At 47.2% G+C, this 20308-nt stretch overlaps 1 protein-coding gene across 1 annotated transcript in view; it reads left to right on the top strand.

The window, feature by feature from the left end:
- KANSL1 (KAT8 regulatory NSL complex subunit 1) overlaps window positions 1-20308 on the top strand; it is a 59452-nt gene that overhangs the window by 19188 nt on the left and 19956 nt on the right. The window contains 1 exon segment of the mRNA XM_031064384.1: window positions 17840-17941. Coding sequence (XP_030920244.1) covers window positions 17840-17941 — 102 coding nt within the window.

Raw genomic sequence — 20308 nt, 5'->3', positions numbered from 1 at the left:
GATGAAGCTGTTTCATACAGAACCATGCTTAAATGATACCTTGAGCACTTGGATGTCTCTCTTGCATGTGAGAATGTATAAAAGCTGTCACATTCTTCACTAGTCCGCACCTTTCTGGGAAAATCAGTGTTAATACATCTCTCAGTGACTCTTGCAGCTGGGGTTTGTGGCCTCAGCAGCTATTTCTTTTTGCTGTGATTGCAAATACTTGAGCATCTTTTTATTCTCATGAGGCCAAGGATGGCTCCTTTTTGTCCATAGTAAGGGCCTGAATCACAAGCTTGGGGTTCAAATATGCAAAACACTTGTGGGGAGATAAATTGGGTTGCAGCCTTCCAGCTGCCCTGCTGCATTTTACACAGAGGGATCTCACCTACCCTTGCTGCTGCTTTGGGGTAGATGAGAGCCACCCCAGGGGTGCCCAGATGCTCCCCAGGGCACCCAGAGCAGCAGCTCCATATCCCAAAATTTGGGAATCACAGTAACAAGGACAAGATTCACAGCTCCAGCCAGGCTGGTTTTCATTAGGAGTAAAGAAAAATGTGAAGCCCTAGGAATTTTGTCAAGGCTTTTGATATGTGAGTACTCAGTGTTCTGCAAGAGGAAAATAAACTTTGATTAAAGACTAAACTCTGTTCCAGAAACTGCCAGCACAATACAGAGAGACTTGTTCAGATAGGAGGAGTGAGACCTGAGCTGGGTGTTTGGTTGAAGCCACTTGCTGTGGCTTTCCATGAGACTGCCATGCTTTTTGTGGAAACTTGGAAGCTTATTTGATTGCTTCTTGCCTGAATCTCGTTTTGGAACTTACTACACATAAATATTTATATAAATGTTCAGTGTTTATATATAATACTTTGGTTGAACCTTTTAGATCTTTTCTTTCGCTTAAAGTTTCTCATTGATGGGGTTTGGTGTCTCACTGTGAAGGTCAGAAAAATTTTATGGGCCTTAAAGTTGAGACTTTTCAAGCTCTGTGGGTATCCCATGACAAAAGTGAGGCTGCTTTTTTTCCTTGTTTTGAGGATAATCTTCTGCCATTTAGGAATGGTTTTTGATATTATTTGCCTTTAGGAACTTGACACTGTGGATTTCTGTCCCATGTCTCCAAAGAGCAGACATTTGTGGAGCTGTGTACTGACAAGCAGAAAGACAAAATCGGAGTGATCTGCTCTGGAAAGAATCCAAATGCTTTAATTTGTGTGGATGTAATTCTAGTATCTCTCCTAGAGCCAAGTCTGCCCTTCTTAGACTTGATGATAATGCTTAGCACACAGAGTGTTTTAATCTTGAAAGCACTGCACAAACATGAACTAACCTGGCAGTTAAGCCTTAAACTTTTCTAGGTGACATTTACTCAGGCGTGAGAGACATTATATTATATATATAATAATTATATATATATATACACGCTAACATATATGATATAAATCCCTCTTGTCTGCTATATAAATAAATAGCTGCTGGTGGTTCCCCTGGGTGGTGGAGGAAGACTGAAATCCCTTTTGTGTGTGAATCACCTGATGTGCTCAGCAGCCCCGTGACCACTCTGAGCCCAGCACCGATCCATCCTCCTGGAGAGAGGCTTCAGATTTCCAGAGAGCTCAGGCTGATGTCATTGCTGTGAAATGAGGCAGCAGTGAGCTTCCACTCCCTCTGCTTGGGAACTGGATCCCAAAGCTTTTCTGGCATAATTCCATGTTCCAGAAACCACTGTCCTCCCATTGCTGCCATACCGCTGGTAATTACTTAATCTAGTCAGGCAAAGGGCAGAATTAGGTGAGCTGAATGGTTGAAGGAAACACAATTATAGAATAAAAAAAAATCCCAGACTGGTTTGGATAGGCAGGGACCTTAAAGCTCATGCAGTGCCACCCCTGCCATGGCAGGGACACCTTCCATTATCCCAGACTGCTCCAAACTCTCTCCAGCATGGCCTTGGACGCTGCCAGGGATCCAGGGGCAGCCACAGCTTTTTCCTTTTTTCTTTTCTTAATTTTATTTTTTAAATTACTTTTGTTTTAAAATATTTTAAATTTCAGTTACTCTGCAGATACTTCTGTCAGGACCTGCAGAGGCCCTCTGCTGTTTTGTGTGGGGGGATTGGGCAGCTTGGAGCTGCTGTCATTCCCAGGGCAGAAGGACACATCACGGGGTGTTAAAGTCCTTGAGAACCATTCCTGGCTCCCTCAGATTGTGGTGCAGCTTGAAAAACCGTTATCTTTGTGCTTTTGCTGAGGGTTATTGTTGCTTCCCTTAGTTCCCTTAGCAGAAGAGGTGGCCTTTTTCTTTGGTGTCTTGGCAGATTTCCTCTTAAGTCTTATTTTAGCGAGCTGAAAGAGGAAGAGAGGGCACAGGGTACTTTTTGAAGCCATATTCACTGAGGATTTATTCCCACCAGCGTTGTAAAGTCTGGAACAGTTACTCTGGAATTCTTTGCTGTTTTGAAGCAATTAGTTTCTTGGTTTCTCAGTGATGAAGTAGAAGATGTTGTCCTATAAAAGAAGAATATATCCAGGAGAAGCATTGAAACACAGAAGGAAGGGTCACAGATTTTACTCACTGCCCCAGTATTTATCCACTTTGTCTTGAGACAGGCATGGGAAGATGAAACAAACATGGTCAGCTCTCTTCATCACAGAATAGTGGGTGATTGAACAGAATTTCTGCTTGATGAATTTTGATGTTTATTAAATCCCCCCATTCCCTCACTTTTGCCCCTCTTTCTGTAGCTTTGTGAAGTGCATGGAGAGCAAATGCAGAGATGCTCCACTGCTGCAGTTAGAAAATGTTTCTGCACACATTTTCTGTAAGAACAACTGAAGATGGGTGCAGCCTGTCCTGCCCTGTGAAATCAACAGAGGCCTAACTTTTCTTTAAAAAAAAAACAGTTCAGTTGTTACTAAATACATCTTAAAAGGCTTTGGGTTTTGTCAACAGAGTGAGCAGCAGAAAGGGCGGGAGGCAGATGCTGGTGATGGGTTGCTCTGCGGGTGCTGGAGGGAAAACTGAGCACTGATTTTGCAGGTCTGGCTGTGTCACCTCTGTCACACTGTGTCTCTTTTTCCATTAGCTGCAGGACAATCTGAGTAATCAGATTCCCTAGTGAATGGGGGGCTGGACACTTTCCTTGTTTGCTCTTGTCTCAGTGTGTGATTCAGAGTTTTGACTGGGATGTTGGGAGGGTGACTCGCCTGGAGCTGTGGTGAAGAACTGGCATTGCTGCAAGAGAAGGTGCTTGTTCTGAGTCTGTTCCACCTCCCTGTTTTCTAATTATGTGTTTGAATGTCTCCTTGCTTAGCTCACCTGTAATAAATCAGACTCCCACAGGTTACATGACCCTTATCTCTGTCTCTTCTGATAAAGGTCTTTAAATGATGTTTCCATTAAGATTTTTAGCAAATACGTGCTGGAGGATTGCTTTTAAGGCCCTGGCTGTGTTTGAACTCGGTTTTATTTCAAGTGTAGGCCAGCCCAGGTATTTTAGATGCCCTGTGCGGGTGACTGTAGGACTGTAACCCTGACCTGCTTGAAGCTCTCCTGGCAACAAATTTGCTGTCATGCTATAAATAACTTGTGACTTTCTAAACATAATTAGTTTCTTTATTGTCCTCTGAATAATGTGTGAAGCAGGTGTGAGCTCCACATCCCCTTCCAGCAGGATTTCCAGTTTGGAGGGGCAGATGCACCTTCTGGCTGTGCCTGAACATCTCTTGAAAGGTGTTTGTGTCCAGAGCCTCCTCCCTGCCGGCTGTGGGTGCAGAGCTGAGCTCTGGTTGTCACAATGGGGCTGGTTCCATGAAGTGATCCACACACTTGACTCTTTCAACCACATCCAAATGAGCAGGGCTGAGTGTTTGAATGCTGTAAGTACTTGCTGGGTGCTGATGGCTGGGGCACTTTGCTGGGACTGAAAATATTTTGTGCTTAAATTCTCCTGAACAAGGACATGGTGTGTGTGGACAGTGTGTCTTGATCTTCCAGCTGCTGGCCTGGAAGGAGCCTAGAAGGACATGGATGGAGTGGTGCAGGGCCTTGGGCAATGGGACAGAAACACTGCTGGGAGAAGACAAAATGATCCTGAGAGAACTGGCAGGAAAAGAAAGAAAGCAAGCTCAGAGAGCTGGTGTCAGGAATACTTGTTTTTGCCTTGGATCATAAGGCCAGATGAGATCATTTATGTGAGAAGACATCACTGTGGAGGCTGATTGAGCTGAGTAAAGGCTTGTTTGCTTGAGCTGGAATGGATTTGCAGAATAATTCTTTTCCTGCTTTGGTTGATTTTGCAGGCATCAATTCTTGTTTCCTCCCTTGTCTGTTGGATTGGGAAGCCATGGAGCAAATAGAGATTCTTGTGGGTGTGATCTTGTAGCCTCTTGCCATCTGAACAGAGCCTGAATTTGAACTGGAGTTGTGATGGCTTTTAAAATCTGTTCTCATTTACTTAAAACTTCACTTAAAATTTTCTGGCTTGTTGATTGATCATTTACCACCCCTCCCTTCTTTTTTAAAGAAGGCTTCTTAGTGGTGTAATCCAACTGTGCTTTTCCTCAGTGATCCAAACTCATTTTTCTCTCTATCTTTTAAAAAACCCATAAATTCCAATACTGTAATTCTGCCCTATATTCTTTCGTGTCAGCTGCATACAGTCAGAAGTGTTAAGTGTGTTTTCATGCTCTCTTTTGCTGTCAGTACCAGTGAACCATCTTGCTGTCAGTGATGCGTCTCACTACTTTTTGTTCCTTCAATCAAGGTTTATTTAGATTTTTGTTTTGCAGAAACTACTCAAAATGCCTCCTGTTCCTGGTCTGTCCTTTCAGTTGCTCATCATCTGGGACGTGGTTTGTGTGCTCTGTGGGTGAGAACCATGCTGATGGCTTGGTCAAGAACCTGTCGAGTACCGAAGATTTTTTCAAAGAGAGTTATCTTTAAGCATTTAAACACATTTTATGTTACATATGTGGAGTTTTAGACGTGGAGAAACTTAATGTGTACAGAAAGTACTGAAGTGTGTTGCAGTTCTGACACGTGTGGTTCTGCCATGAGAGGGGTTTATTGTGGCTGCCCCATCCCTGAAGTGTTCCAGGCCAGGTTGGACACTGGGGCTTGGAGCAGCCTGGGACACTGGGAGGTGTCCTTGCCCATGGCAGGGGTGGCACTGGATGAGGTTTGAGGTCTCTTCCAACCCAAACCATTCTGGGATTCATGTCTGCAGATGAGATGAAGTCTGATAGATCACTAAATGTTCTGGTACGACAATTTCCTTTAACACACACCAGGTGATGGTTTTCTTGTAAAGTTTGTACAAAGGTTGTGTTGGTGCTTGTGGGAGCTTTGCTAGCATTGAAGCTGGTGTAATTCATGCTGTCCTTTAGACCCTAATTACCAGTGCACTTTGGCTCCATTCCCAGGAATGACCTGAATTTGAGGTGCTGGAAGGTGAACAGCATCTGCTGCTTGGAGATGTGATTTCCATGTATGGGGATCCTTATCCAAAATAAAGTGGACTTCCTATTTGTGTTTCACGTTTTGTAGAGTTTGGAGCATGGAGCTGTTTAATCCAACTGGGATTTCATTGAAGAATTCCTTGGCTGCTCCTCTCTTGGCTCAGATGGTCTTGCCCCCTTCTTCCTCCTCGTCATCTTTCGCTGTGCCATCTGTCTGTCATCTGCTTTTTCATTTCTCTGACCTATTTATGAAATATGTTTGCACAACCTCTTTTGCAGTGGCTGCAGAGGAGTGTTGGAATTGTGACCAGACTTATTTCCTGTTCCCCTTTGTTCAGTTTGTCAGCTCCAATCCATTGGGATCAGTGGGTGTCTCTGGTCTTGTCCCAAGTGACACCTCAGTGGTTTTAAACTGGGGCTGTGCAGAGAATTTTTCTGGTCATGGCAAGGCAGGACACAGCACAAACCTCAGAGGTTGGGATTTGTCTGAGTCCTGGCAGAAGGTGGAGTCGGGTTTGGGTTGCAGCTCTTGCTTGTCAGAGTTCAACTCTCACAAAGAGGAACTTTATTTCCGAGGCTTTGGACAGAGGTTTCATTGTCCCAGAACTGCCGGGCATGAAGGGGCTCATTGAGGCCCTGTCACCCATCCAGGTTCTGCCTCCACACCTGTCGAGGGCAGCAGCAGCCTCAGCTCCTGCCCTGGGGTTCTCTCCTTCCTCATGTGCGAGGATTACTGCTTGGATTTGCTGCAGCTGGTCTCAAACTCAGCCCAGGAGCAAGCTCTGGGAGCAGTGGGATGAGACACAGTGTGGGTGGGCCTGCTTTTGGGGAATCCTGGAATGGTTTGGGCTGGGAGGACCTTAAAGATCATCCCCTTCCACCCCCTGCCATGGCAGGGACACCATCTCCACTAGACCAGGTTGCTCCTGTCCAGCCTCATTTATTTTGCCCAGAATTGAATGTTCCACAGGCAGAGGTGGCTGTGAAGGGATGGCAGCGTTCTGAAAACCTCCTCAGTTTCCCTGGTGCCTCTGGGTAGAGGCTTTCTCAGCAGATACATCTAGGAAATTCTGCCACTTCCTTCCGAAGTGTTTGTCCAGTCTCAACTGCTGCAAAATCAGAGCTTTGGGGGAAGGGTGGGTTTTAAAAACAAAACAGCAAAAAGGCAAAATAACGCTTGATGCAGGCTTCTGTAGATCAGGTCGTGTTTTCTTTTGTAGGTCAGACATGATAATAAATATATTCAGGATTACTAAAGGGGAGAAATAGCTGTAGCTTTTTGAGTTTTGTTTGTGGTTTGTTTTTTCTTCCTTTTTTTTTTTTGAGACATTGAAGAAAGAAAATGGAGCACAAGGGGACAAAAAGAATTGCTGAACACAGCGTGTCCTTTCCCCAGCTTTAGGGAATAGCCAGAGTCTCTGGGAAGAGCCTGAGCTGCAGGGAGAGAAGGAGGAAGCATTCAGGAGGGTGTAACATTTGTAACATGGGAACAGCTGCTCAGTCCTGCTCCCCAAATTCACATTGAAGATGCCTCATGTAGCTAAACTAATAAAAAGCCCAAACAACAGAGTTACTACATGAGTGGATTGTTAACCTGCAGCTGACCCCTTGCTTTTAATCTCAGTAAATGAAATGAAACCCATATAATCACTCCTAAATTTGTGTGTGTGTCTGTGACACATATTTTGCTCCAGAAGAGCCTGGCAATGTGGAGGGGGAGGGCAGCTGTAGGATCAGAGATGCCACAAGGTGAAAACCCTCCCTTTGTTCTGCTTTTCTTCACCCACCTCCCCTGTGCCTGGGAGCGAGTGTGGGCCTGATCAGAGGGAGCCTCTTTGGCAAGTGTTTAATTAATTAAAAGAGAGAAGGTAGTAAATTGATGGTTACAGTGGAATGTCTTCTGTGATGCTAAAACCATTCCACTCTAAAGTGATCCTGTGCCTGGGACAATAAATACCCCACAGATAACAGAGCCTCTTGACCGTGAGCCAGAACTCCTCTGGCCATTTAATAGATGAGAAAAAGATGTCAAGTACCATGGCCAGGATCAAACAGCAAATCTGTGATGGAGCAGGGAATTAGCAGAGTGGGACTGGGGGCCCAGCTTTGGGCCTTTTAAACTCTAAGACTTTATTCTTCCCCCCCTGCTCTGCCGTGTTGCAGAAGATGGATGAGAGCCCTCAGTTGGGATTCCACCTCAGCAGTGTCCTATTCCCTGAGGGAAGGGCTTCCTTTGTGATGTAGGAAATAAGAATTAGATTCCCTCCACGGGTATACAAACATGGACTCTGCTATCAGCTTCTTGCTTTTCTTCCTTTTTGTTTGTTCTTTGCTTTTCTCCCAGGTCAGATGTGGATTTCCTCCTTGGAGCCTACCTGCAGTTAACCCTTAACTGTGCTCTCAGTGGTAGTTCTGTGTTCTCTCTTGTGGGACAGTGCCTTTTGGCTCTGTAGGAGAAGTGCATGTGCACACATGGGACTTCATGTACTTGGACTCTCCAGAGTTCATCATCCAAAGTCACTCTGTAACCCTTCTGCAAGGAGTCCTTGAGGACGTGGCATTGGCAGGGCTGTCCTCGTCCTGGGGGCTCCCTGAGGGTCTTGTGCAGCAAACAGGATCTGTGATTTGGATGGGTCATATCCAAATCCCAGCATTCAGTCTGTGAGCATCGGCCACCCCAGCTCTGCAGACTCACCCAGATCCCTCTTCCTTCCCCCTCCAAGGCTCCTGTGCTCCCAGGGTTTGAATTACTCCCTGCTCTTTTTCAGCACAGTAAATAGGGTATCTGTAAGTTTAAACATTAAGGCCTTTGTCAGCCCACAGTGAGCAGCAGAGGCCTCCTGTGGCTGCAGCTCTGTTTGGGGGAGGCCCTTGTTTCACAGGGCATTGGGTTGTGTTGAAGGATGCTTTGGCAGCAGGGCAGCAGAGCAGGGCACAGGTGGGGCTCTGGCAGGAGCTGAGCTCCCCTGTCCTCCCCCAGCCACCTGTCCCAAAGGCAGGGCCCCTGCCAGGGTGGGACCCACAGCATCAGCTGCAGCCCTCAGAGGAGTTGCCAAGTGGCTCCTTTTTGTCTCCATCACTTCCTAGTAAATCACCCAACGTTTGTTGTTCAACTCCAGCCTCCAGCCTGTGCCACCTCTGCCATGTGTTGGGTGAAATACTCCTCCTCTCTACTGTCCACAAACTGCTGGGGTTTGAAATTGTTTCTGGCAAACACATTCAGAAGGTAGTTCAGGCTGAAATAGTGGCTGTTAAACTGTGCTCTCTGGGACAGTGCAGAGGGATTTGCAGATTTATTAAATGAGATTCATTAAATGATGGAAAACTTGATAAAGGAGCCAGGAATGCACGAGAAATTGACAGACAGCCATTGGTGCCAAAGCTGTGATGAGGAGTGGAGGGAAGTGACACCCTGTGCTGGTGGTTGAATGCAGATGAGATGGGAAGCTCCCTGAAAACCCTTCATTAGAGGCCAGAGTTGCTCTTCTGGAAGATTCTTCGACCTGGTCAGAGCTCAGCCCTTTCTTAGAAAGCAGAGATGCTCTTTTGTGGCTCCCATTTGATGTTTGAATCCAGTGTTTCTTCAGTCCTTTGTGTGCCACAGCGTTGCTGATAAAAGGGGTTTCACGTGGCCGAACAATGCAGATTGTTCCTTTCTTCTCATGGAAATACAACTGGATTTTCACAGCCTTATTTTGGCCATCTCCAGCCACCCCCAGGACAGAGCTCTGGGCAGAGCTCCTTTCTCCTGTGCCCCCACTTCACCTGCCCCAAACCAGCAGCTCCCCCTGCATCCCCAGGGATGTCGGTCTCAGATTTGATCCAGTGCCATGAAACCTTTCTGCATCTTTGCAGTGGAACACAATTGCTAAGTCCATCATTTATACCTTCTGATGTGCTGCCTCTGGTGCTGCCTGCCCACAGCTGAGTGCCTGGGAGCAGCTGCCCTTCTCCCTGCCCATGCCATCCCCATGCGCCATGGCCCCTTCCCACCGTGTTTCTCTGGCTCCAGGCAAAACCCAGCACAGCATGACTCACATCAGTCCCTTTCCATTTCTCTTTGGACTTTTTCCATGCTCCTGTACTATACAGCAGTCCTTCAGCCAGGATTATATTATCCCATTTCTTAGATAAAGGGCTTGGAGGCCAGAAATGTGTTATTTCTGTGTTAACTGGAATGGCTCTTTGGGTTGAGAGAGGAAACTTTCCTTGGACTGGTGCCAGAAATAGCACGGCTGCCCCTTCCCTTGACTAAATGACCTTCAGATTTAATATTGATGTGTAGCTTTATTCTTGCTCTGATTTAGACTGAAGAGGTGATCTTTGCTGGGAACTGCATTGGGAGAGGCTGGGGTAGGGACTTGTGCTAAGAGGGGCTGCAGAGGAGCAGAGCACAGCACCATGGAGAATATCTGCATCACTGGGTGTTCTATTTAAATGGTGTTCTGTTGCTTTGAACAGGGATGACCTCCGCATGCTTCAAGCCAAAAAAGAAAAGGAAATCTCATTTTTCCTATGACTCTGAAGCTGCTGGGATTGAGGGCTTGGAAATCAGGGCAAGCCCTTGAGTGAGTGAGTGGGCCTGAGCTGGGGTTGCACTCGTGGAACTTGCTCCCAGTGCTCTCCCAAAGGCTGAGAAGCAGACTGCTGCTCCCCTGGAAGGCAAGGAGCCTTGGGACTGCACCTGCTTGGTGAATTCATACCTCTGATGCAGCTCTGCATTGATGTTTCTGTGCTGCTTTGTCCCCTAAAATCCACTATGTATTCTCCCTTACTCCAAGCCCAGCCCATTTCAGTCATGTTTGGCCCTGCTGAGAACTTCTGCTCCTACTGGAAATCTTCCCTGGCTTCTACCTGGTTTGTCTTGATGTCATTACATGGTTCAAACAAATGTATTTTTTAGAATCATAGAATGGTTTGGGTTGAAAGGAACTTTAAAACTTATCCATTGTCATCCCCCTGTCATGGGCAGGGACACCTCCCACTAGACCAGGTTGCTCCAAGTCCCAGACCTTGAACATTTCCAGAGATGGGGAGTCAAAAAGTCTCTGGACTTCTTGATTGATGCCTTTGTGTGAGCTTGAAATCCTCCTTGCTCTAATGTACTGTGAGGAAAACTGGAAAAAAAAACTTTTTAGGAGACTTCTGTGAGAAGGGTTTAGAGCTTTTGCGTTGCAGGTAGAGAGCAGAGTGTAATTTTGTGATCTCAGAGCTGTGTTCAGGAAAACAATGTCGGAATTCTGCATTTGCAGACGTGTTTGCAGAGCTCTCTCCTCTTCCTCCCAGGACATGAAAGAGCAGATAAGGAGGGTGAGGTCATCCCAGCAGTGCAGAAATTTCCCAGGCCTCGAGCTGAGCCTGTTTCAGTGTAATCACTTATCCTGAAGTTTCATTTTGATCTTGGGCTGCAGAACCTGTGGAGTTAAACAAAAGCCCCCCTGGTCCCCATGAGCCATGACAAAACACCCTTTGACCTCAGGTCTTAACGGCTGCATAATGAGAATTGAAGAGACTGAAGCTGCTTTTTCATGCCTGGAGAGATGGGAGTATCCAGTGCTACTCACTCCTCTGTCAGTGTTTACTGGGTGCACTGGGTGGGGGCTGAGAGGAAGGCTCTATCTCCTGTGAGATAAACCAAGAGGAAAATGAAAGCAGGTTTTATTTGTTGCCCTGCTCGCTTCCATCCTGGAGTGACAGTGATCAGAAGTGGCTGAGTTGAAAACAAGTTTCTGCATCCTTTGTCAGTGTGCAGTGAGCTCTGTTGTTGGGAAGTTTGGTAAATACTGAAGGAGTAATCAATTCTCCTCTTGCAAGGAAGAGTTCTTTGCTTTGAGATTAACTCCACTTTTTTCTGGGCTATCTCATTGTGAGATTGTTTTGCTGGTGCTGCCCGAGTGGGGAAGGTTCAGGACACTGAGACAAGTGTAGTGGCACTTGTTCAGATCGAGTTGAGAGCAGCACAGTCAGGAAACACCTTTGTTGGTGCCGTTCACCTTATGACATGAGCTGGAAGGTTTAACATCCTGGAGAATCATTCCATAAATTCTGCCTTCAGTAACTCTCCTGAACAATGAAAGCAGGTCCCAGATAAGTCCTGTTCTGATAGAGTGTTGTGTTGGTGCTGCTCACCAAAGCTCGGGCCTGCCATCCTCACCCTGGCTGTAATTTCTGTGGTTTCTGTATTATGGAATATTGATTTACTGTGGAGCATAAAAATGTGCCGTGCTCAGCAGAAGGGCCTCTCCAATTGTTATGCTCCAGGAACACTGCTGCTCAGGAATGTGAAATAAATTTTCCCTTTTAACAATGGATCCTGATTTGCATAGTCTCTATTCTTGTTCCCCGGGGACTGTGGCACTAATGGGCTGCAGCGAGCGCTCCCCCACTTGGACACCAAACTCCTCTGTTTGCTGCATACAAAGGGCTTTGCTGTGGAACAAGTGTAAGAACTTCTCAAACAGTTTACTCTGTGCTGTAATTGTCTCCTCTCTGTTGTGCTTAGTTTTGTTTGAAGAGCTTAGAACACTGAACACCCCCTTCCTTCTCTTCTTTGATGTTTTAATGGTGTTGTTCTCAGGGAAGCTTGTTTTCCAGCAATCCAGAAAGTCACATCGTCCCATGCTGCCAAGTGAGGTGATCTCATGGAGCTGAAGGGAGACCAGGAGCTGGGAAGTTTCTCCTTTGCTCTGCTGGGGCTTTGCTTTGGCAGCAAGCTGAGCTTTAGGATAGAAGTACAATATTCAAGGTAATGGCTTGTGGTTATTGCTGGTTGTGCTCATGATGTCAAACCTCTGTCATCGCTTGCTGTATCCTCTTAGTGAACAGGAGTCACTGGCCCTCAGGTCCTGAATTTGCCAGAAGAAAGTTATAAGTCTCTTGGTGAGATCCTACCTTTAATGTGAAGAGGAGAAAAAACTGAAAAGCACAATTTCCATTGGCTTTGTGCTTCTGCCACTTTGTGCTTTCTTGTAGAAGAATTTTAATTCCTAGTGAAAAATCTGGGTCTAAGAAAGGTAATGATTCTCCTGTGCAACCCAGATCTACTGGGAAGCTGCTATAAGCAAAATTATAACATTGATAAAGCAAAATTATAATATTGATATCCTTCTCAGCAAAAAGAAGGATATGCTCCTGGAAGATGTTTGTTGTGAGCTTGAGCAATTGTATTTTAGGCATTTTGAGGAAAAAGTGGGCGTTCTTCGTTCAGTTTGTGATGTTGAGATTGGCATCTTAACCAGAGCTTTAAGGGAAAAATTCCCTTAAATGAACTGAACACAGTTGGAGCAAACCTTGGTGCCTTGTATAGTGTCACCTTCTCATTCCTGGATTTAGCTGCAAGGGGCTAAGAAACTGCCTTAATTTCTGGAGTGATGGTGATCAGAGTCTGCACACAGACGGTTCAAGCTGCTCTGCCCTGCCTGCCTCAGTGCCCATGAGCGTGTGTGGAGAACTCTACTGAAAAATGGGCCCAATAAATTCCCTTAAAACATGGTATTTTTCAGCTGACTGCTCTGCTGAGCCTCTGGAGAGATGGTTTTCCTGGTGTAACAGGCAGCTCGTGGTGACCACACTTCTGATCCAACCTCCTGTCCTGCACCTTCCCCTTGTCTCCTCACACCTTTGTCCGTGGGTGCTAAGCAGAGCTCAGACGTGGCCCAAAGTACTTGTGTTAGCATAGCTGCAAGAATAAAATCCTGATTTTTGGCTATTGTCACAGAACAATTGTTGCTGCTGAGGGCTCAAGAGCAGCTGGAGCTGGGAATGGCTGTTTTTCAGACAGTCAGCTGAATAAATGCTCGGGGCAGTGCATAAATGTCATGGTGTAAAGATGTGGGGCACTTGGATTTGAAACAGCACAGAAGAACTTCAGAGATAGCGTTCTGCCATTTCCAGGCCTTGGTGGGAGCTGCTGCCTGTCCTCTCGAGGTTCAGTGTCTGCACAAGGATTGTGGACAGGCTGGGGAAGGCCAGCACAGGCAGGCGTGACTCAGTGTCCCCGTGAGTCACCCTGGTGCTCCGGGCAGGATCCCGACCCCGAGGCCTGGGTGGATGGGATGGGATGCTGTGTCACCAGCCTGGTGTAGCACCTGGGGCTGTGGAGTTCCACCTTCACGGAGTCCTGCAGTCCTTTCAGTTAGAAAAGCCCTCTGAGACCGTCTGGTCCAGCCTTGGGCAGTGCTCTGGAGCTGCTCTGCTCAGGACCTTGACTCCATTGCACACCCCAGTGAGGGCTGGTGGCACAGTTTGTGCAGGTGCTGATTCACAGCCAGCAGTGCTGTCTGAGCTGCAAACAGCAGGCAAATAAAACAGTGATTTTTAGTTTACTGCTGAGAAACTGGGCACTTCTGTCTTGGGGCAGGAGCTTGGCTTAGCCCTGCTCATGGTTTAGGATTTGTCCTCCCAAGTTTTCCCTGAGCAGTGGGGGCTTTTCAGTGGGAATAAGTCTTTACTCCCAGCCTGTGGAGGTCCTGGGTTTGTGTGAATATGGGAATGAATGAGCCAAGGGGAGGTTGGAAGGAGATTGAGCAGAGTGCCGAGCACATGCTGGGAATAAAGAACCCTTCAAAGCTGATGGTTCTGTCCAGGGGTGGGGGCGGGTGTTCAGCTGAACAAATTGTTCACTTTGGCTTCTTTGCAGGCAGAAATGTTACGATCAGCTAATGAGATTGTTCTCGAGCCTTGTGGGGTTTTCTCTTCCTCCCTCAGAGTCATCATGAGAGTGGGTTTTTGGCAGAGCTTTAACTCTTGCTCCACACGCTGATCTGGTTTTGCATTGATGATTAATAATAATAATATAAAAGCTGAAGAATGAATGTGAAGAATGTATAGGGACATGAGCAAAGTAGAAAGTAGCAACTGAATTGGTTGTCTTATTGAAGAAAGGTCCCATCCTGTACCTTCTGGGCTCTGTCCCAGTGCCACAGTGAGGCTCCTCTGTGGAAAGGGCTGAAATATTCCCAGTTTGCCTGTGGAAGGTGAGGGAGGCTGAGCTGGGTGTCCCTGGGGGAAAGTCTCAAATCACTCTCACATGATTTCTTCTGTCCAAAGCTGTGCAGGAAAGAGGAGAGTAAACACAGCGTGGCCTCTGCACTGGAAGGTGACTGCATTCCAGGGGACAGCAGAGCCCCTGGGAATACACCAGTACACAGTGGAGGAGGGGAACCATATGGGGAGTGCCTGGAAAGCTGGAGTTTATTGCCTCACGTTGTGGCATTAATCTGTGAGTGTCCGAGCTCTGGGAGCTGCCCTGGGCTGTGCCACCTCCTGGCATCAGTGCCAAAGGCATTCTCTGGTTCCCAATGAACCCCTCCCATGGCTGTTCAGCTCTCAGCCTGCTTGGCTGCCTGCAGAGCTTCTCAGGGTTTCTGTGCTGTGTTTCTCTCTCTTCTGGCATCGACTGTTTCTTGCAGCGTGACCTGTTATTCCTCATTTAACATCAAGATGGTTTGGGTTTGCTCAGGTGCTTGGAGTGGCAGAAACAATCTCTCTCCAGACCCCAGTGGCTGTTTCTCATTCATTCTGCTGATTCCTAGAAGTGGATCTGATAATGTAGCTCCCCTCCAGCCTGTAACTTTTTTCTGATCTGAAATCAGCTCTAGCTCCATTTGTCTGTGCTGCTCCATGTCATTACCAGGATGGTTTGGCAGCAGCTGGTGGGCCTGCTCTGCTCACTTTGCAGCAGGGCCTTTAGTAGGGCAGTCTCCTGGTGAAAAATAAGTCTGCTAATCTCTAATTCCCTCCGTTTGTTGGGGCTGTCTCTGTCTGCCTGGTTGGAATTCAGCTGCATGGACTCAGCAGAAAGCAGCATGGGCTGGTGGGCGGATGGGCTGCCTGAGGGACTTGAAACTGAGACTGAGATTGGATATTGGGGAGAAATCCTTCCCTGGGAGGATGAGAAGCCCTGGCACAGGGTGCCCAGAGCAGCTGTGGCTGCCCCTGGATCCCTGGCAGTGCCCAAGGCCAGGCTGGACAGTGCTTGGAGCAGCCTGGGACAGTGGAAAGTGTCCCTGCCATGGCAGGGGATGGAATTAAGTGATCCCTGTGCCAGGGTGTAACCACCCTCACAGGGAGGCATTTCTTCCCAATATCCAATGTAACCCTTCCCTCTATCACTTTGAAGCCATTCCCCCTTGTCCTGTCACTCCGTGCCCTTGTGAAAAATCCCTCTCCATTTTCCTTGTAGACTCTGTTCAGATTTAGACAGAAAGGAGAGGGTTTTCAGGGTTTTCCTCTCCCCCAGAGCAAGTGGAGGTTTCAGATCCCCAGTGGTCACTGCAGGACATCACACTCTATGTTGTGCATGGTTGTTCCTTTCTAATTCTAGGTGAGAAAAGAATCATTTTCACAAATGCTTGTAGAGGCATTAAAGCTGAGGAATGTCCGTGGGTCCTTGTCCCAGAGCTGATCCCCATGAGGGAACATCCATCCCATGATGTTGCTGCCAGCACCTCGCAGGGAAGGGTGGGACCGAGCTGGGAAAGGCTCAGTTCTAAATATAGAGCCACTACACTCGGTGCTGTTTTGGAAAGTGTGGCTGAGCCATCATTCTGCTCTTCCCCTCCTCCAGTGCTGCCGCAGGGTGTCAGAGGATGAAGTGTACATTACTGTGTTTCGCTTTCTTGGGTTATTTTTGGTTCAAATCCAGTGGGTTTTTCTGGGGTAGGATGTGTCCTGATTTTAAGGTGAGGAGCAGGTCTGCTGCTGCTTGTGCTGCCGTGTCACTTAAGAAACTAAATGGATTTTAAACTATTCTTTTCATACTTAATTTCTGTGTAATCTGAGCAAAAGAATAGGCTGTATTTATCAGCACAGGCCAGTGTTCCAGCAGGCAGAGAGGTGCTTTGTAATGTTGGGAGAGGCAAACTTTGGGAATTGGCACTTCGGGTGTACTCTCAGCAGCATTTGATTCTAAAAACTTACTTCTAAAAATTCCCAGGGCTCTGTGGCTCCCCAGAGAGCAAACTGCTGAAATCTGGCTTTACACAGGGAGATATTGCAGAGGGAAGGGCTTGAACCCCTGAAGGTGTTTTGGAGAAGGCTGGGAGGGCAGAAGGCAGCGGATGCTCTTGCCTCTTTTGTGGGAACAAAAATCTTCATGTTGCCTCATCTACACCGGCTCTGCAGGGGCAGCCAGAGCTCCACCAGGAATACGGATAACGTGCCTTGTTCTAAATGCAGGGGTTTCACTTGCAGTTTGAAGCAACCAACTCCTCCTTTTCAGGGTATTTCTATTAGTTGATTTGAGACTTGTAGTAACCCAGGGACTTTTTTGTATTTATTTCATTTTTAGGCAAGTGCATTTGGTAGCAGTTATGCCTGAATCAGAGCAGAGGGCCAGGAGGTGCAGATTTTTTGAAGAACTTGATGATTTCTGCTCCTTCCCATCTTTGCAGCTGGGGCTGCCTCAGTACAAAACCTCATTTACCACGTGCTGCTTCTGCTGTCGTGGCTGGTTTCAGCTCTGAAATGGGTTAATCTCAGCAGAAGACTTTCTGGTTTGATTTTGGAGGAAACATCTGGACATTGCTGTGGCTCCCCTGCCCCACATGCTCTGACTGGTTCAAAATTCCTACACAGAAGGGGGGGGGGGGGGGAGATGGGCAAAGGGATTTACTTTGTGATTAATTTCTTAATTGCTAAGCATCCAGATGTGGCAAAGGCTTTGTGCAGCAACATTGGATTTGTCAGCACTTTCTGCTGATGCTTTGTTTCCACACCATGTCGGGGTTTTCTTCCTTTCTGGGAAGCCTTAATGTTTATCCACAGGAATCAGTGTGCTTAGGGTATATTTTCATGATACTGTGGCTTTTAACATGGAGAGTGAAGCCGTGGATTTATCCGTTCCTCACCATCTCTGTGTTCCTGTCTGCCCTGGAGTGCAGCAGCAGGGACTGAGGGTGTTTTGATGACAGTTGATGTTATTTCCTGGCTTCTTTATTTGCTTGGTCCATCCATCAGATGTAGAAATCAGGGTTGCTTTGCTGCTGCCTGCCCTGTCCTTTGCAGCACACCATTGCAGGGAGCAGCTTGTGCAAGGTTGGCCCTGTTGGTCCTCTCCAAGTTGTAAACCCCAGCAGTGGTGGTTGTGAAACTTGTCACTGAGGTTTAATTGTGACCACATGGTATGAGCTGCGTTCAGGTGGATTTGGGGACTGATGCCAGAGACTTTTTTTGAAGAGTTCAGTCACTGGGTGCCAGCAGATGTTGGAATATTGCTCTGCACAGACAAATGCAGCGCGTCTGTAATTCCTTGGTAATTATTAGCAGTGGTGAGATAGTATCAGTCCTGCCATCCAGAATGCAGCTTTTGATCTGTCTGTCAGTTCTCTTTGGATTTCTGTGTGCTGTGTAATTAAAATCACCCTGAGAATAAGCGTGTGTGTGTGTTGCAGGAGGCGGAGGGCAGAGTGGAGGTGGGCAGCAGACCGTGCCGCCATCGTCAGCCGCTGGAACTGGCTCCCGGCCCCCCGGTCCGGACCCGAGGACAGAAGAAAGCAAGGATGGGGCAGGAATGGAGGAGGATGGAGCAGGATGGGGCAGGAATGGAGCAGAAATGGAGGTGGATGGGGCAGGAATGGAACCAGGATGGGATGGGGCTGGATAGAGCAGGATGGGATGGGGTGGGATGGGATGGAGAGGGATGGGGTAGGATGGAACAGAAGAAAGCAAGGATGGGGCAGGAATGGAGGAGGATGGAGCAGGATGGGGCAGGAATGGAGCAGAAATGGAGGTGGATGGGGCAGGAATGGAACCAGGATGGGATGGGGCTGGATAGAGCGGGATGGGATGGGGTGGAGCAGGATAGGGCAGGAGTGGAGGAGAATGGGGCAGGATGGAGGAGGATGGAGCAGGATGGGGCAGGAATGGAGCAGAAATGGAGGTGGATGGGGCAGGAATGGAACCAGGATGGGATGGGGCTGGATAGAGCGGGATGGGATGGGGTGGAGCAGGATAGGGCAGGAGAGGAGGAGAATGGGGCAGGATGGAGGAGGATGGAGCAGGATGGGGCAGGAATGGAGGAGGATGTGGCAGGAGGCCTTTGGGCACTGTGCTTCTGCTTTGCCTCCTGATGGCTCTCTCTGACACCAGAGAGTGCAGATGTGAAGTCTGATGCTTTTCCCTCCTGCCTCTCTCCCAAAGCAGATTGCAAAGCTGTGACTAATTGTAATGCAATTTGGCATGGGCTGAGTGTAATTCCTGTCCCTGGTTCAGTATGATAACATGAAGGGAGCAATACTTTGCTTTAGAGTCAGTCTTTGGTGCTGAGCCAAGCTGGTGCTGTTGCATGTGTGATGCTGTTCTCCATCACTCAAGCCTTTCTCTCTGATATTTTTTTTAAAACCTTCCCATTCTTTCTTTCTGGGAGTAGCTGAGGATGGGGATAAAAACAGCTGAGATTTAGTGGAAAAGGGAGTGGCCTGTGGAGGGAAGTTAGTTCAGATGCTATCTGAACAGGCTTAAAATTGAGTCTGTTCTATAAAAAAAAGATAATTTTTTGGTGCTGACCTTTCTCTGTGGAAGGTATTTTTTTTAGCATTGCTCTCAGATGGTGGGAGAATGGGGGAGAGCAGGGAAGGGATTGTTATGGAGACTTGTTCAGGCATGCACATCTAAATGTCAGGCCTTGGAGGAAGGAATGTCTGGAGTTTGTGGCAAGAAGGCTCCTGGTATTGCATCAACTGAGAGATCCTCAGGAATTCAGTCTGGCAAACGCCTTTCCCAAGATGTGTGCTGCTCTGGGGGTGGTGGGGAGAGGCTTCCAGGGGGTAGAAAACAGGGGATGGAGACTGGACTTTGATGCAGCTGTGCAGAAAAACAGGCTTAATTGAGTGAGTGAGGGCTCTAAATGAGTAGGTGGAAGAGCACTGGCTTGTGAGCAGAATCCATTACTGAGATTAGGGCAGAAGGCTTCTGGGAAGTGGGCAAATGAATGATTCTTCAGAAAGAATCATCTTCCTTCTGTCTTAAAGCTGACAGTGCCCCGTGGTTTTAAGTACAAAATACAAAATAGCTGGAGGTTTATATGCTAGAAGTTAAGAAATGGAAGAAATGAGAAAACTCAGGGAATGGTGTGGAAGGTTCAGGGTTTTCACCAGGTCATGGCAACTTGACAGGCTCATGAAATGGCCTGATAATGGTCACAAGCATCCCCTGTGCTTTTATAAGGCTGCAGCTTCAAGGTCTGAAAGGAGGTTCTGGCCAACAGAATCATCCTCTCTGGTTTGTTCAAACCAAAACTCACCTGTGATACCCCAACACATGAATTTAAGCTAAAACATCTTGCTTAAGGTGCAAGGGCGTTCAGAACTCGAGTGTTTTGGGTAGTGGCTGTTCTGTCTGAAGAAGAAAAAAATCAGAACCATGAGTATCACATACCCCATCTCTGATGGGGCTTGCTGGAGATTATTCTTGCACCCAGCTGTCGTTATCTTGATGTCATTGAGCTCTGGGATGGTTGTAAAACAGATTCTGTTTGCACCAATGAAAAACTAGAGACCATCTTAAAAGGGCTTGGAACAAGAATAGGAGACTAGAGAAACAGCCCTGTGTTTCAGTAACACAGGAGCTTGTTGGAATGGATTTGGCTTCAAATTGTACAAGGAAAACAGTTAAAGAATTTGGAAACACCTTGTTTTTTCTATCAGTGTAACTTAACTCCAGCTTATTGGGCCATCAGGAGGTTAAAATGTAGCTGCTGCAGGAATTCAGAGTTCTACAAGTTCTAAAGTTCAAAGAAATTTGATTACATTCTTTTTTAGTTTAATTACCTTTATATGTTAGAGTTTACATCCCAGTGTACCCTTCAAGAAAGGCACATTGCTGTGTCAGATCAAAGCAAGGGAAGGACGAGGCAGTCAAAA

The sequence above is a fragment of the Geospiza fortis genome, unplaced genomic scaffold (genome assembly GCF_000277835.1).
Source record: "Geospiza fortis unplaced genomic scaffold, GeoFor_1.0 scaffold344, whole genome shotgun sequence".
Lineage (NCBI taxonomy): Eukaryota > Metazoa > Chordata > Aves > Passeriformes > Thraupidae > Geospiza > Geospiza fortis.
Note: the sequence above shows the minus strand (reverse complement) of the source record. Positions and strands in the feature narration are given on the sequence as shown.